The following is a 16,217-nucleotide window of genomic DNA, read 5'->3' on the forward strand; positions in this document are numbered from 1 at the left end:
TATGTGTCCCTCTGTGTAACTTGCATAATACTATTTTACGAAAAAGAACAAAGTCAAAAAGTAATCTAGTCTCATTATAATTATTCTGCATTCAGTCCCTTTCATTTGACATGCTTAGAGAGATACAGACGTGTGGTAAGAAATATCTCAAAGCACAGTAGCCGCAGTGAGCTGTTTATTTAGACAGATTGAATGAATTTGCAGTATTTCAATTGCATGCTTTACATTTGTTGAAACTCAACCAAAAGGGTGTAGTGTGGTATTGTACATAAGGTAACACAGGAGGGCATGAGCCATCTATTCGGAGTGTATCAAGTCCGGTATTTGTTGTTGTTAGTGACCTTGGTAAAGATAATTATTAGGCAATATTCTGAAATTTGTCTCACCACTATAAAAAATACCCCAACAAGTTTACCACAAATACCAGCATAGCAAAGATTCCACAATAAAATACCATAGATATAAACCCAAAATATAGCTTACATTCGCACCCTCTGCTCTCGTTCTTTTTCTGCTAGCCTTCCCCTGTCCTTTTGAGTCCCTCCTCCCTCTCTGTTTGTACTCTTCTCCTTCCTCTCATTTTTCTAGTTTCTGTCTCACCTATTCCTCTATTTCCCACCTCTCCTTCTCCTCCTATGTCCAAATTCCATTCTCCATCTCTGGCCCCAACTGTTGTCTCTCCTCTCTCATAATCATATTATTTCCTCTATCACTTGAATTCTTCCCCAAACTCTTTCTCGCTCTGTTTCCCACTTATTCTCTTCACCATGATCCTCTCCATTGTGTTTTCTTGCTCCATCCCCAGGCCTTTACACTTTGTATACTTTTTTGCTAGGTTTGCCATTTTTCTGCTCGCTCTTTTGCCTCAGTCCCGCTCTATTTGTTTTCCTATCTGTGCCTGGCTCTATGCCATCACCCTCTAACTCGGACTCACTCAACATTTCGATCTCTAGAACTTTCTGTTCCTCCCCTGGCATGTACAACTAGACTATATCAATTGCAGTTTTTTTCTGGCAAATCACAAGGTCGCTCTTCTACCATAACTTCCCTCTCGTATGCCTTCCTCTGCATCATAGTTAACTTGTTCATGGCCTAATCCATCTTACTAACCCACCATCTGATGCTAGCCTATCAGCTGATCAGGTGACGATTCGACGTGCAGCTACCCTGTAAATGGTAGCTGGGCTGCCTCCACTGACCACACCATCATGCTGTACCAGCCTCCCTGCCACGCATCACTGTGCCAAACACAATGAGGCTATTATTGTATCACAGGCAGAGCGTCGTACTGGCAGATTGGGAGACTGAATCCTAGCCTACAGAAGCTCATCTATGAGGCATTCCAAATGGACCACTGGGCTGCATTGTTCTTGGTGAACAAAAAGCATTGTTCTTCCTTCAAATTCTGGAACTGGTTTTCAACTAATGGTGAAGTATTAAGTTCCTCGTGTAACACTCACACTACTTACTAGTAGGCTAACCCATAGACAGACTGGTCATAGGTGAGGCAGGAAGGCCCATCCATCCTTGGGTTGGGAGTAGATTACATCTGGGATAGTCTCTTGGTATGCATTGAGCCAATGGCTTTTCAGCAATGTTGAGCCATATTGGACTTAAAACAGCAATTCCGCTTTGGGGTACAAGAAGGGCTCAAATTGGACCTTTGCATCTCTCGTTTAATAGTATGAGTTTCACCATCCCGTTGGGTCACGTTTGGAGTTAGTGATAGCCTGAACTCTCCTTCCATAGGAGTGAAGAAAGCTGGCCAGAGGGCAGATAGAAATCCTTCCCTTAACATCCCTAGGCAACATGAGCGACACCAGCTGGAGGATTGTGGAGCCTGCCTGCAGCTGATGAGCAGGATATTGGCAGAGGTACATACCCAAATGGAGGCAGTGTGTCTAGAGGTGCCTCAGGTACCTTTACGTTGTAGGGAACGAAAGCAGGATATGGAGCTCAAGCTCTGTGTGGATCTCTGGGGGAGACCGCACCCACACTCTGATGTCCCAAACGTATTAAAAGGATATTGAGCCAGTTTTTTGCCATCTAGTCTCATCAAACCAGTCCCCCTTCATGCAGCAACCGCTGACTGACTCATTGAGCCCACTTTCCCCCATCAAGCTGACTAATGGATAAGTCAAGCCAACCATTATGACAAGTTTGTCGAGTCACCTCTCCAAACCAAAACTCACATTTCCCCAAATTGAGCCACTCATTAACACAGTTGCGACGCCCGAATTTAAGACACTAGTACATTGCCCAAATAATTTGAGCTGTCCATTCGAAGACATAAGCCTCCATATCAGTGTAATATTGCGCCTACTGGAAGCCATTGAACTGAGTCTGCGTGTCATTGCGCCCTTTCCCTCTGGCCTTACCTTGAGCCCTTGTTCCCTACTTGACTACAGACTTTAACTATCTACTTTCATTTTGTGTTTTTAATTTTTTCAATCATCTGCCTATTTTTGATGTCCTTTCAGGAGTACAATATCCAGTATACCCTCTATTGAGTCCATTCGGCAGAAGGCGGAGGGTTTCCGGCAACCCCGTAACAGCCGTACTGCCGCCTGATATCCCTGTGCCACTACAAACGTCGGCAGCCGGGAATGTCAGGCGGCGGTAATTGTAAGTTCCCATTCTCGTGGAGTCCCAGGGGACTACACGGGAATGTGGACACGGAAGCGCCGGCACTGTTGCTAACAGTGCCACATGCTTCTGTGAAAACCATGCCTGGAGAGGCCGGTGCCCCTGGCAGATCAGACCTGCTGGGAGCACTGGCCCCTGCAGGCATACTCAGGATCTGGCAGTTCGGAAAGGGTACCAGTACGAACCTGCCGGCACCCTTATTTCCAGACCGTCAGACTTGTAATGAGGCCCCACTCCTATAATTTGCAAGTATTACTGTGTGTTTTGCTTGCCGGGTGGCTTGTTAGTGTTCTTAGTTCCTCTGTGTGCTAATAAAGACTGCTAGTTTTGTATAGATCCTTTTTAAGACATTGCTTTTATTTTAGTATTTTCATTTGAAATCTTCCACTGCAATTCCCCCTCACCCTGGAAGAGAATAGCCCGGCCCATGCCCATAATGGCAAAGGAGATAGATTAGCTACTTTTTTCTTTATTGTTGAAAGAACTTTAAACCAAGTTGTGATCCAAGTTTGGGCTTAGTGCATAGAAGCCTTTACACACCCTGGTATTCTTTCTGGCCAGTAAAATCCCATCTGCCTGGTCTGCAGAGGTCAGTGAGTAGCGGAGCTCAGCTAGCTTACCTCTGCCTGATCAGTGGTGGTCAGTCATCCTGTCTCCGCTTGGTAATAACGATATTAGCGCTTTTGCGAGAAGTGCTGACCAATCAGGAGGCCAGTAATGCAGATGAAATCGATAACTTAGTGCTTCGGCTCTCTCCTGCCTTCTAGCATCTCTCCAATCAGTTCTGCCATTTTCTGAGTCAGCCAATGACCTGACCTACTTTCCGTCCGCATCGCCCATCAAGCCTGCTCTCGCCACACCCTCGCCGCCCTCACCTTGCTGGCAGCCACTCCTTTGTCCCTCTCTCAGTCCTGGTCACCTGCATACCGGTGTTAGAAATAGTAAAGGGACTAGAACACTTATTCCTAATGCCGGACATGTTAGTTGCTAGGCTATTTTTAAAGGCAATTGGGCTTACATGTGACTCAATTAACTAACAAAACCACAGCTATTAGCACCCGGGATGAAAGCCCTGCAGTGATACTAGTGATAAACACCGAGTTAGGAGGTGGAAAGTTCTGGTAACAGCCTTCCAGCACTAGAAGGATGAAGAGCTGAATCCGTCTCCTCAGGATTTGCTCTTGCGAAGTGCAGCCTTGCACCATGCCCGAGGCAAGCACTTAACCAGAGCGATTCTTCATTCCCTTTCTGCATCCCAAGATCCTTTTATGTCACGAGTGGAACCTTCTATATCTTGTTCTGTCCCTTTTGTGTGAGGGATCTCCGATTGCCTTCCGGGCTAGGGTGGCGTGAAACCCTCTGAGCAGCATGTTCCCAACCGCGCCGCTGGAGAGATCCGTGTGCGTGAAAGGTGGTGTCCTGGGTGCAGGCTGATCGGCAAGCTAGGCCTATGGAGCACTCAGAAGCCATGAACCCTTCTTCCTATGACTGTTTGCCTGTGTTAGGTTCTGGGCAGGCCAGTACCTTCCTGCTCCGGTGAGTGAGCTGGATTCCTGTCTGGCCCTCTCTTCTTGGCACTGAAGCACTCCCCCCTTTCAGACTCAAGCCAAATAACAGCGGATTGCCAAAATGGAGGCACATCCAAAAGACAGAGTCGACGACATTGTGTCCTGCCCAGTCTCCTCAGGGGGTTAGCCCATAATGTATTCTAGTCCCCCTTTTGGTGCGTGCACGTGTTCAGGCAAGCACAGCAGAGAGGCGTGCACTGTCTTGTGCCTTTTCTCTGTATCTCTGCCTGCTTGCATGCAGAGGTGTGCTCCTATCTCTTGTTATATTTCCTTAAGAGGAAGATGCTGTCATGACTACACTGCTCCTGTGTGTGCCCAGCCATGTGAGCTGGCACTCCATCCCGAAAAGCTGCTCAGTGATACTCTGGGGAGTGTGATGAACTCCCCTGCCTGGCTCTGTGGACCAGCAGAAAGGGGAGTCATGGCGGGGGCCGAGTGCTTTCCCAAGCCAGTGGATGATGGGCCAGGTGGTGGCATTGGGAGGACACCCTGGTCAAACATGACAGAGGACACTCACAGATAACTTGTATGGATCGTCTCCCCAATTAGGAGAGCCTGAAGCTCTCTCTAGGCAGACCAAAATCCCCAGCAAAAAAAGAGAGAAACGTGTCCTATTAACCGGAGCCTGTGTCATGCACATGACATTGGTAGCTTGTATCCTGATCCTGTTGCTGCTCAACCTACTGTATCCGGGAAGTCATTTCAAAGCTCTGGAGGCGCTCTCTAGATACAAAGTTGGAAGCTCGTTTATTTATTAATGTATTTCTCTGTTATTACATTTGTATTGCGCATGTTTTCCTAAAACCCGGCCTTGATTTAGTATTTTAGGAATGGAGTTTGTTGTGCATGATATTTTGTTGCAAGATCCCGCTTTCCAGACTATATAGGTTTAACTGCATGGGATACAAAGTTACCACTCCATTGACCCCCAGCAGAGTGTCCCTCTTAGGAGACACAGTGTTGAGAATTCACTTTCTATTCTCTTTGTTTAAAGGGTTTAAAATGCTTACCAAGCGTTTTTCAGGCATACAGGTCACACGCTGAGGGAATAGGAGACCTAGGTCTCGTACAGCGCTAGAGATTATGAGGAAGGGGATTTACAGGGTGGTGGACAAGCCAGCTGGAGATTTAATAAGGGCACATAAGCTCAAAGAGATGCCAAGTCCACCCAGGAGCAAGCAATTACAACCCTGCCCAAATTACAGGACACAAGTGCCCAACCCATCGGGGAAGGGAGAGCTCTATGAAAAGCCAGAGAACTCAGGCAGTTGGTGTGGGTTGTTGTAGAAGGAATCTGGAGTTTGGGGATGCGTGGCGAAGAGAACAGATGGGAGAGAGTACGGTCTGGAGGAAAGGAAGGGGTTCGGGATGAAAAAGAGGAGAGTTGGAGAAAAGGCTGCTAAGAAGAAAGCAGGAGGTGAAACATCTTGAAGAGGGTTTAGAATGGAAGGGGGTGGTTCGAGATATCGAGAAAGAGGAGGAGGAAGAACACCTTCAGGAGGAGGCAATAGGAGCGAGCTATCGTTTGGAGGTGGTAGTAGAGAATCATGCAAGGGTGGTAGGAAAAAGTTATCCAGTGGAGGTGGTAGGAAAGAGAGAGCCAAAGGAGGTTGATGAAAGGAGGCTGATGGCCGGTGCCAGAGAGAGGAGGGACTTTGAAGAACAGTTGGTGGAGAACCCAGCCATTTTAGCACACTGGGCCAGGTCAGCCATAGGCAGGGCCAGAAGGCAGTAGGCAGATGAGATTGGGACTGGGAGGTGACCTCAGCAGTGGAGAGGCGATGGGGGAGTAGTTGAAGGGGTAAAGGACAGGGCAGCCACAATTGGACTCCCCTCCATCCCTCACAAATGCCAGGACAGACTAACTGCCATGTGCAATGGACTCTGCAGCAAGTTGATCTAGGCATTCAGGACCCCAGAAGCCCACAGAAAGCTTGCAACCAGAAGCTGGGTTCGGGAGCCTGAAAGCCCGCAATGCGCAGAAAACAGAAGAGAGGTGACGTAACCCCTCATGAACTGTATGGACCGGGAAGAAATGTTTGGACTACAGAAGCCTGGTGAAGCCCAGTTAGGAGTGGAACATTTGTTTTGCTCATCTCAACCTTTTGTTTTGGAAAGAACCCTGTTTTCTTTTATTTGCGTCAGCCTAGAAATGCTGAAATGTAAGCTTTGTGTCTTGTATTTCTTGGTCCTAAGTCCATTGTGAAAGAAGGTAGGCTTTCTATGAGGGCTTGAGGGTTCTCTAATTGTATTGTTTGCAGTTGGGTCTTCAGTAGCCTGATAACCCAGGTGCATTATATTACTGTTAGCACTTGCTTCATCATTATGTGTTTGATAATTGTGGATTGTAAATACAGAGCATATTTGTCTGTTCATTATTTCCAGGACCCTCATTTTAAGGGATTCTCTTTTCAGGGCCCTTAGAGGCCTGAGAGGAGGGCTGTCGACTGGCAGGGACCCATCGCTGGGAAGTCCTTCTTCACTCAGAAATTGGACAGTTTGTCAGGAAAGGCGACTTCCTTCTGTGCCATGGTCCGTGCATGTTATACAGTGCTTGCTCCGCGACCTCCTACTTGTGAGACAGGGCATCACGCCACTGTCTCCTTTGCTCACTTTGCTTCTTGTTAACCTATGGCAAGCCTTGTTCTTTTGGAACCTGCATTTTTGCAGCTTCTCTCCAGCTCATTGCAGTGTCATGCCCTCAGTACTTCCCTCCATCTGCCTGCTAATGTAACTCTTCATCTCCCCCGTACAGAAGTAATGCTCATGTCCCAGAATGCTGGTTATATTGTCCATGTCTGTCCTCTTGCAGAACTCCAGCAGCGGGCTGCACAGCTTTTTGGGACTGAAGATGCGCTCTTTGTGCCATCGGGCACCATGGGGAACCTAGTGTCTGGTGAGTAGGTGACGATCAGCCTTTAAGAGCTGAGGGTGCACTGTATGCGATACTAAGACGTTTCTGATCTCTCAAGCTCTGAAATCTCTGCACTGGCTCCCGGTGGCTGGGAGGATCAAGTTCATGACCCTTTGCATTGCCCACAAGGCTTTCTGGGGCTGAGGCACGCACTACATCCAATGCTCTCTTCCAAAATACTTTCCCTCTCGAGCCCTTTTTGCAGCTACCTCCAACTCTCTGAGGGTCAGATGCTTCTCCAGGCTGAGAGTGGGGGGTAGATCTCTCGCCTCTGCCGGGGCCCCTCTCTAGAATGTCCTCCATTCCCCTCTCAAACTGGAGCCGGACCACCTGAAGTTTCCGGAAGCAGCTCAAAACTTTCCTCTTCTCTGCTTTCTCTCTCTCCCTCCCCTGCTGTACCGACTGGTTGCTCAGCTATCCTCGGAGTCTCCATGGGTGCCAGGCTCTTTCTTGATCAGTCACCCTTGCGCTGCCTCCGGGCCTGCCACACACTCGGGGGCTGTAACCCTACAGCCGCTTGCTCTCCTTGCACTGCCCAAAGCTGCGCTGTCCTGGCTGCACTTACTCAGAGCATGATTTCCCCTCTCTTCTTCCTTGCACCTCCCCTCCCTTTCCCCTTGCACTTCTCGTTCTCGCACTTGCAGGATCTGAATGACACACGGCCTAGTAAGATCGTTTGTCTTGTCCTCCCTCTGGCTTCCCTCCCTTGTCTTGTTATGCCTAGAAACACTCGCATTATAAACGATTTCTCATATCATATGTTCGGCTCCATGGAGAACCTTTTATCTAGGACAGTGGTCTGCAACCTTGTGCTACATGGGGAGTCCTCATATCTGGTGAGTGCTTTAGGGGGTGCTACTGTGCCGACTAGTATACATTGCATTTGGAATTTGATACTTTGGGGTGGTTCATATTTGATAAGTATGTAACTATTGATCCTGCAGGGCAGCCCCGGGGAAGCCAACCTCTCTTGGTTAAGCGCGGAGCTGTCTTGTAGAGCCATTGACATGCTGTGTATGCTGTCTGGTATGTTCTTGCTGTGTTAGAGAGGAGTATAGACCATCTACTGGCTCAAGATCACCCTCAAAAGATGCTCTAGGGGTTTGTACAAGAGTACAAGTTGCCAGAAGATCCATCCGCTGCCGGCAGCTTTAGTTGGGATCTCCTCCGTGTTGATTTTAGCTTTGAGGTCCTGCAGTGTGTACCTTCCTGTGCGAGAGTCTGCAGGGATTGCTCTTATCTCTGGTGGGGTCTGTGGGTCTTGTGAAGCTCCTACTTCTCCCTGTCTGACCACTATCCCCCAGTGTTGTGCCTCATTGCCTTGTGCGTCATTTTCTTTCCTCACAGTGATGTGCCATTGCAGAAGACGAGGTGAGGAGCTGCTCTTGGGGGACCACGCCCACATACATCTGTATGAGCAGGGAGGCGTTGCTCAGGTGAGGAGGAGCTGGGCTCCACTTGGGTGAGAGGTTGTGGCTGAACACACCACATGTATGTTGGCCAGAAAAACTCGAGAAGGAAGGGGTTGCCTCTTTTTAGGTAGAGAGGGGTACTCGGCCGCCCTAGTCACCCATCTGCTGGTCCAGGCAGGGGACTTCATCACACTCCCCAGAGTATCACTGAGCAGTTTTCCATGATGGAGTGCCAGCTCACATGGCTGGGCACACACAGAAGCAGTGTAGTCACTCAGATAAGAATTTGCAGTTGCATGAGTATATTAGCCGGCATGGTCATAAATGAGTTCTCTCAGGTAGCAACAGATAGGAAGGGGCAGGGCATTTGGCATTACCAGAGTGAAAATAAATGGGCTTTCTGCTGGGTTGAGAAGGGGAGGAGGTCATGGTCCACCGTCCCGTGTGTAAGCAAAAGGGTTGCTAAGGTGAGCAAGGGCACCTCCTGATGTTCAGGAATCATGCAGGCCTACCTACAGGTGCAGGGAGATGTATCACAGATGTGAAGGGATGGTCCTCATCTAAACTAAGGTGTGGCGTGACCCTCCTGGGGGGATTCCATATGATAGGATTGGCACTTGCTGTGGTGTGCACGGTAGCACAAGGGTGGGCGGTGCCACTCAAGTGGAAATGTGGTCTAGGCTCCTGCTAGATTCAGAGAGAGGTAGAACCCCCTTGAGGGTTCTGGTTGGGCAGGTAGGAAGGGACGGTCCTCTGTGGAAGTGGGAGAGTGCAGAACCCTCCTGTACTCAGGGGTTAATGAGGGCGGAGCTCTTAGTGGGGTGAGGTAGGGTAGAGATTCTGTATGAGTATAAGGGGTTGCTCTGGTGATGAAGGGGCGTGCTCAGGCATTGGTCTGAGCGCGCCACCTTGGAAGGATCAGCAAAATGTTGCTGAAGTGAGAAAGGGAAAGCGCACACCTGCAATGAGTAGTTACCCAAAGCGCAAGTGCACTGCTCGGTGCGATGGGGCTGAAGCCACACACCGCGCACGCAACAACCATATGAATGTGGAGAGGTACCTCAGGTGGAGAAGCGGCGGGACCTTGGATTTAGACAGGCTGAGAGCTCTGAGAGAGCTGTATCGAGCGGCAGTAGGTGTGGCTGTTAGTGTCTGCTGCGTTTACTGGTGATTTGTGTTATCCTTGTGTTCTTTGTCTCCTCATGTTTGTGTGTACAAGTGTTCATATATACCTGCATGCTAGTCATGTCATTTCTTGTACTCCAGATTGGTGTTCGGTGTCTGTATGTTGGTGTCTGTGGATGCCTTGGTGTCATTGTGTGTCGGTTTGTCTGTATTGACGGGTTGCCACTGTCTTTGGCATCATTGAGTGTCACTGTCAGTTTGTGGTTGTGTGCAGTGATATCTGTCTGCCGGTGCAATGGTACGAGCCCCTGTGTGCTAGCGGGCATTGGGTTGTTGTCATGTACTGTGCCTTGGTACACATGAAGATGTGGTGGGTCCAAATGCTTGTACAGACCCCCCTCCAACACCCACTCCCGCATTACCATCACCTCCAGACTGACCTTAAATCTGCTCTGCCCAATTCCCGGAACTCCACATTATGCACTTACAGTAATGTCACTCTGCGTCCTGTAATCTACCCTGCAATGCTACTTATGCGTCCAGCATGCTCATCTCCCCACCCAGCAGCCTGAAAAAAATAACACAATTAGCTTAACTTGAACGCCCTGTTGTTATTGAACATACAAATGTGCAAATAACATGAGATTGCGTTAGCTGCCAAATTCTGCGTTATTTTGCTTATTTCTGTGACATTGTTTTTTGACCCCAAAAGGTCTGCCATTACAAGATTCCTCACAGTGCCCCAAAAGATTTCTTGGCCATTTGCCTGGTTTACTATATTTCACTTGCCCACATAGAGGTTACCCTCTGATGACATACAGCCTTTCACTGTGCCCTCTAAAACAGGCCTAGACCTCGTGGCAAAGTATTCTCTACGTTATTCGATGCTCTCCTATGGACGCAGGCTCAGCATCTCCCCTGTTTTATTTTGACCATGCACAGATAAATCTGAAACGTGCATGGATTACATACCATCACCCAACCACGTGCTTCTACCTCCTCTCTCTTCACAGATTTCTTGGCACCATAAAATGGCTTATATACACATTTGTTTTTCCACTTTTACAATGCATCCTTGAAATGCAATTGAACCACTCCCAATTGCTCCACGATTTAATTTTGAACCAGGCGTGATAAAAGTATGTGCCAAGTACTCGCTCAAGTACTGCTGTTTGCTGGCCATCCACGCTGCTCCGGAATCTGCTCTACGCCAATTCTACTGTTCTCTGTGGACTGATTGGACTATTTATTGGGTAGCCCCGCCCTGTTCTTCCCAGAAGTCCTTATAACCTCCAGGGCACGCGCATGAAGTACTCGCTCAAGTACTGCTGTTTGCTGGCCATCCACGCTGCTCTGAAACGTGCTCTACGCCAAAGTATGTCTGTACCCCATCATGGAGTTGGATATTGCATGGTAGTATGCTGTCATACCGACTATATATCACCTGGCATTTACCAAGGCCAACTAAATGTTTAATGAACCTACTGACAAGGTCCTAAGGGCCATGGCTTTTAGGGGTATAACAAGTGGTGCAATAATGTTCAATTCATTTTATTTTATTGAGCATTTGTTAGGCGCTTATACAACTGAATAGTGTTTCAAAGCGCCACAAGGCTAAATTGGAAGGGAACAGGGGACCATAACAATGACAGGAACGTTAAAATACACTTATGGTCGTACTAGGCCTTGTGGTATTCGGACATGCAAGTGCAGTGAGGAGACGTACAGGAGAAGGGAGGGGGGACAAGGAGAGGGCAAGTGCTGGGGGGGACCCGGGAGGGAAATGCTAAGGGGAGCCAAAGGCTAAGTGCTAGTGCAAGCGACTCCCAAGGTCAGAGTCTGAGCCGCCAAACAGGGGCACGCAAGGGCAGTGCAGTGAGGAGGAGCGTGCTGGTATCAACTCGGAAGAAAGGCCTGGAATCCTTTTTGACTCATGAGGATCAGGCCCCCAGGCACAGCGGCAGTGGGATGATTAGCAGGGAAGGGAAAGAAGAAGAGAAAAGCAGAGTTGTGAGCAGCTTTGCAACTTGAGGAGCTCCGGCTCAAGTCTCAGTGGGGCAGGGAGGCTGTTCCAAAGAGAGGCTCAAGCCGAGGGTAGAGACCTGCCCCAAACTCTCTCATAAAAAGGCCTAAAACTGGGCATCAGTATCTGTAAATAAACCCCCTGAAGAATGTAAATCATATGAATCTTATCTGGTCAGCTGTGCCACAAGAAAGCATAATAGCTAACAATTACTGCACTTCGACGCACTTAGTGCTATCATTAACCAGTACTAAGATATACATGTGATTCAGTTCTAAAGTCATGAATGAGCATTTAAGGTCTACACGACTTTGCAGCCCACCATCTTGCTTGTGTGCAATTACCATAGGTGAAGCCCGCTTTGATATCTCTCTGTACTCTATCCACCACAAACCAAATATCATTCAAACTCTTCCTTTCTTCAGAATGTTTTGGCCATTAGCCATGGCCCTCTTGCTCCACTGATTTATTTTATATTGTGAGGAGTATATTTTCCCGACTGGTTCAAAATATTTCGGGGTACAATTTGAAAAACATTTTACATGACAGTTTCTTTTATTTATTTACTATTTGTGCACATCACACAAGTCTAAAGACCCTCTTTAGTGCTTCTTGGTATTCCCATCCAAAGGGGGGGGCTTCCTCTTTATGTAGCCTATATTTCCACATTCATGGTCCAGTTTCTAAACATATTTTAACTAGAAAATAGCCTGATAGATAGTGTGGAAAATCCACCAACAGCATCAGTCTGATTTTCGGAATAAATAAATATTCCTTTGTACCTCAATTCCACATACACCACTTATTTTTTTTACCTTGGCTAATGTGACTGCCCAGCGACCTGAAACCTAAATGTTCTTGTACCTCACTTGCACAATTCAGACTGGTGCTTTATACAATGCATCTGTAAACATGTAACATCAAATCATTGGATTGGCTTTACTCTTCACCTACAGAGTATGGGCACTACTTTCGCTTTACAGGCTTTGATAGAAAGCCACTTTTTAAAAAATGTTCTCCAATCGCTTCTAACTTCACTCTTTGGCAGTTGCCACAAGCCATAAATGTCCGCACTTGTTTCCTGTTTCTGCAACTCTGTTTGTTGTTGCTTTTGACTTTCATCAATGTAAGTGCCCCTTATGCATCTGGCCTTCATTATCAGATGTTTGGGACCACTTACCGGGTATGCCGCCCCTCGGCTCCGCCTTCCTTTCTGGGCACATACCGGCTTCCATGGCGACTGGGAGCCGGATGCAGTGTTTCCCCAAAATGACATCAGGAGAGGAGGAGGTACGCTGCGTGATAAGCGACCATGCGGTAGGGTCCTTTCTTCTAGCCCGCTAGTCAAAGCATCAGAAATCAGCGTCTTGAAGCGGCTCTCGTGCTCCAATTACTATGGTCTCCACCTCCTCTTCCTGTTCTTGTAACGGTCCTACTTCAATTCAAGAACCCATCCCTTTCCGGAAGGACTCATTCGACTTGCTAAACCTGTTCCTTTGTTATTTACCCATTAGGTAAATTAGGTTCCTTTTTTGTCCTTGTTTCTGTTTTCCACATGCTAGCTGTCTATTTCAAGGTACCATAGATTTTTGTGATGGCTGTACAGACTGCAGGTACATATTTTTTGTTATTTAGGGGGAATCCTTTTCCTTAATTTTCTCTACTAAAACCTGTTTTTGTTCTAATCCTCTTTATCTCCTGTTTATATTGAAGCCAAGGGAAAGGTGTGTGTCACATAGCACACCTGTCTACGCGGAAGGGTCCACCGAGGGTGACTTGTGTCCCTGCGGATTCTTCCTTGTGGGTTGGAGATGTATTGTTTCCAGGACTCCTGAGAAAGTTCTCACCCTTCTCAATCGACCAGGTTCATGGCACCAAGGCATTGAAGGTACTCTTTGTGCTGATGGAAGGTGAAGCACTGATACAAGGGAGGATGAATTTTGAGTTTAACTTCCTTTTTTAAGTACTTTAAGTTCAAGGTTTCGGTTGGAAAAACACGTACAGAGACTTGTGGATTAACCTAGAAATAATTGATAAATTTATAAAACAATGTCAAGGATGGAGGAAACACAAACCTTGGTTCTCCAGCTTGTTCCCTCCTCTCTGTCCTTCCAGGGATACCCTTGTCTATCGTGATAAACCCAAGGATCTTCCACTGACTATTCCACAGGGATCTTCTATACAGGTGGCCCGGGAGGGCCATCGCTTTTCAATCCCGACCCTGGGGTTAGACAAGCGAGGGAGGATCACCTGAATAAATGGTCCTTGGAGATTGTGGAAGGGAAGACCGAGGGCGAGACATAGTGTCCCCTCTTTTCCGACATTGACCTGCCCAACACCCCCGTCAGCTATTATGTGCTATTGTCAGTCCCAGTCTAGTATCCCCTATGACTTTCCTTTGGGTACCGAGAAGAAGAAGAGGCAACTAGGAGAAATGCAGATTTCCTGTTGCAGGTACCACTCTGGTACTGTGATGAAGAAGAGAGGTCAGGCATGCCACACTAATATCCCTGAATAAGGTCATGCAATTGGAGATACCTTATTTCACCTGCTACCCATTGTGAATGGACAAGAGTATAAAAGCTGGAAGTGAGAAGTGTCAAGAGGGAGGTATGAGAAGTACAAGCGATACAGCTGGAGCCGAGCGAGGAGAAGACCAGGAAGTGGCCATGTTCAGAGGAAAGCAGCAGAGGCGCTGAGCTGCTGAGAATCCCGGGATTCCCGCTGAGTGGAAGACACAGTACCGCAAGCCCTGTGTGAGGGGAATCCGAGTGCAGGCATTGCGGAAAAGCGGAGGTGAAGCCACAGCCGTCGTCCCTGGATGTAAGCAGTCAGCGAACCAGCGTATTGCCTTTTCCACGGAGAATGGAAGCCACTAAGTGGAGGACAGTAACCTGGTAAGACTCTGGAAGGGCTATTGGACTCCAGGCACTCCGAAGGGCTGTTAAGCCTTATAAAGTGAAACCTACCAGTATTGAATGCTGAACTCTGTGAAAAGGGCTGGTGAGTCTGTACAAAGTGAAACTTACCACTGTTGAATATCAAACCATGTGAAAGGGGGTGGTGAGCCCATACTAAGTGAAACCTACCATTATTGAATAAAGAACTTTGTAAAAAGGGCTGTTGAGTCAGTTCCAACTATGCTCACACCAAGCTGCACGTACATGGAGTGTTGAATTAAACTATTGTACAATGACATTGAGGGAAACCTATGGTTGCTTTACTTGTAATTGGTGGACCCTGTTGGTCTGTCAACTGCACCTAGATCAGAGAGTTCCTAGTACACATATTTTCAACATCCACACTTAAAGCACAAGGAAGACATGTTAGTTGCGTGACCTGTCATAGGTGCACTGTGTGGTCCGATAACTGCACCTAGACCAAAAGCCACTAAAAATTGGAAAGCAGCAAAGAAAAGTGAATCCTTGGTGAAGAAAACAGAAGGAAAGGTCAAGGGGACTGGATATTCCTTATGAAGTATAAGAAAACAAGTCAATAGATGAAAGTTGATCTTGAGGAAGGGAACTCCAGAAGCATAGTGTTGTGTGAACTTTATTGCTTTCATCTTGGGGAAAGGAACTCCAGGATCACAGTGTTGTATAAACGTTATTGCCTTCATCTTGGAGAAGGGAACTCCAAGACCACAGTGTTGTATGAACTGTATTACCCTTTGGAACTGTAGAAAGGGGAACTGTAGAAGAAGCTCCAGTGAACAGCTACTTTTACCTTCGAACACTTGTTTAATTTGGACATTTCCTACACATTGTTAGCTTGTAGTTGTGAGGACAGCGTAGGTGTTGACACAGACGGTTTCTTGTTTTGGATTTATAAGACATGGACTTTCTTTAGATTTCTTAAGGCAGGGAAATCCCGCCATCGCATGGGGTTAGTTATTTGTTACACCATCCTGATCAGTAGAATACAGGTGTTTGAACTATATCTCTTGGGCCTGTACCATCTCTTGATACCATGCCTGTCTCACACTATTGAACTAAATCCAAAGGTGGCCATCATAAAAGTCTAAACCTACTCATAACAAGTCGATTATCCTCCTGGCCCACCCTATGCTTCCACAAAGAAATATTCCCAGGTTGTGGCCAAACAAATGTCCCACAATCCTAATCTTTCAATGTATGGCCATAATCTACAAAATAATATCAACAATCCTATCCAGGGAGTACCCACAGTTCTGACCCCTCCACTTTCTCTTGACTTTTCCATACCTTTTCATAGTCATTTTCTTCTGCAGACCTCTCCACGGTCTTTCTCTTTTCTAAGCCACTCATCAATCTTTTCCTTCTCAGAATACAGTTTTCGCATAGGGCAGGGCACTCGCTCATTTCCCTACCTTGGGTTGGTGGCTTAGTTTCCTCGGCCACTCTACATGCGTATTGTCTCGATGTAAAAAATATTTCTCCCCTTTGAATCGCTGTCAGGCAGTCAATATTTGAGGTGGGCAAGCCAATGAGGCCTCAAGTCTGGCTCAGGCCAAATGTCTGGCTCCAGCTTGGCTCTAGGTCCTCTGGAAA

The 16,217-nt window shown here is 47.3% G+C and overlaps 1 protein-coding gene across 2 annotated transcripts in view; it reads left to right on the forward strand.

Moving 5' to 3' along the window:
* The window catches only part of LOC138583209 (uncharacterized protein R102.4-like), a 137,109-nt gene that overhangs the window by 25,769 nt on the left and 95,123 nt on the right, over window positions 1–16,217 (forward strand). For both annotated transcript variants that reach the window (XM_069655245.1, XM_069655244.1), the window contains exons 2-3: window positions 7,027–7,110; window positions 8,476–8,564. In XM_069655245.1, coding sequence (XP_069511346.1) covers window positions 7,027–7,110; window positions 8,476–8,564 — 173 coding nt within the window. The remainder of the gene's footprint in view (window positions 1–7,026; window positions 7,111–8,475; window positions 8,565–16,217) is intronic.

The sequence above is a fragment of the Ambystoma mexicanum genome, chromosome 3q (genome assembly GCF_040938575.1).
Source record: "Ambystoma mexicanum isolate Mex_15411 chromosome 3q, UKY_AmexF1_1, whole genome shotgun sequence".
In the NCBI taxonomy this organism is placed as follows: Eukaryota; Metazoa; Chordata; class Amphibia; order Caudata; family Ambystomatidae; genus Ambystoma; species Ambystoma mexicanum.